The 1,024-nt window shown below is 32.4% G+C and overlaps 1 protein-coding gene across 1 annotated transcript in view; it reads left to right on the top strand.

Annotated features, from left to right (window-relative positions):
- The window catches only part of CLUL1 (clusterin like 1), a 59,820-nt gene that overhangs the window by 23,628 nt on the left and 35,168 nt on the right, over nucleotides 1-1,024 (top strand). Inside the window, exon 5 of the mRNA XM_004389705.1 lies at nucleotides 392-529. Within this exon, the coding sequence (XP_004389762.1) occupies nucleotides 392-529 (138 nt within the window). The remainder of the gene's footprint in view (nucleotides 1-391; nucleotides 530-1,024) is intronic.

The raw sequence follows: 1,024 nt of genomic DNA on the forward strand, positions 1-1,024 counted from the left end.
TATGCTTTACTGATTTTGCTTCTCTGGAGAACCCAGCCTAAGACACCATCCCATCTATCACTCTTCCAAAAATAGTTATTATTAGTAATTTCTGATATGATTCCTTCTACAAAATAAAATTATATGCATCAAAGTGTGTGTGTGTGTGTGTGTGTGTGTGTGTATTAATAGTAAATTTCTAGTGATGAGGTTGCTGGATTAAAGGGTATGTGCAATTTTTAATAGACGTGAAATTGTCCAAGAAAATGGTTGCACTAATATGCACTCCTATGTTTGAATATTGGAAAAAAGTTTTTGAAAGCACTGGTAAGAAAAAGAAATGACGTTGTATTCACTTCTTTAAAGTGAAAACCTTAATGACATGAATATGTAAATGTTTTGTTCCCTGCAGATGCCCACCTAGGAGGCGTGATGTCAAAGATATTACTTGTGCCCAACAGAGGGCTGTGTGGACAACTGAGCCGGAATTTGACCAGATGTTTTAAATTTCATGAAAGATGCCAAAAATGTCAGGATTACCTGTGGAGAGGTAAATATTATTTTCTTAGACTTTTCATAGTATTCTGATCAGAGGTCAAAAACTCACTTTTATAAGCACTGTGCATTCATTTTCTTTCCTTCAAGCACATTTTTTTCATCTGGAGGTGATCTATGTACGTTTAAAACTTTTATTATTCCAAAATATGTCAACTCACCTTTTCACTTTATTTAATTAATTCCCTCCTTGTTCTTGAGAATTTTTTTCTTTGTTTTGTTTTCTTTTTATTTTTTTTTTATGGTTAAAGATCAAACAAACACTAATATGGTGCAAAAGAGAAAAATAATAGCAATTAGGACAACTCATTCTTATTGTGAAGAGAAAAAAAACCCCACTAATGAAGCATAACTTCCCACTGTGTAAATTAATTTTGAGCCAAGTAAGATTTTCTTTTTTAATTGTACTTCAGGTGAAAGCTAACAGAACAAATAGTTTCTCATTAAACAGTAGCACACATATTGTTTTATGACATTGGTTAACAACCCC

This window comes from Trichechus manatus, unplaced genomic scaffold (genome assembly GCF_000243295.1).
Source record: "Trichechus manatus latirostris isolate Lorelei unplaced genomic scaffold, TriManLat1.0 scaffold00256, whole genome shotgun sequence".
NCBI classification, from domain to species: domain Eukaryota; kingdom Metazoa; phylum Chordata; class Mammalia; order Sirenia; family Trichechidae; genus Trichechus; species Trichechus manatus.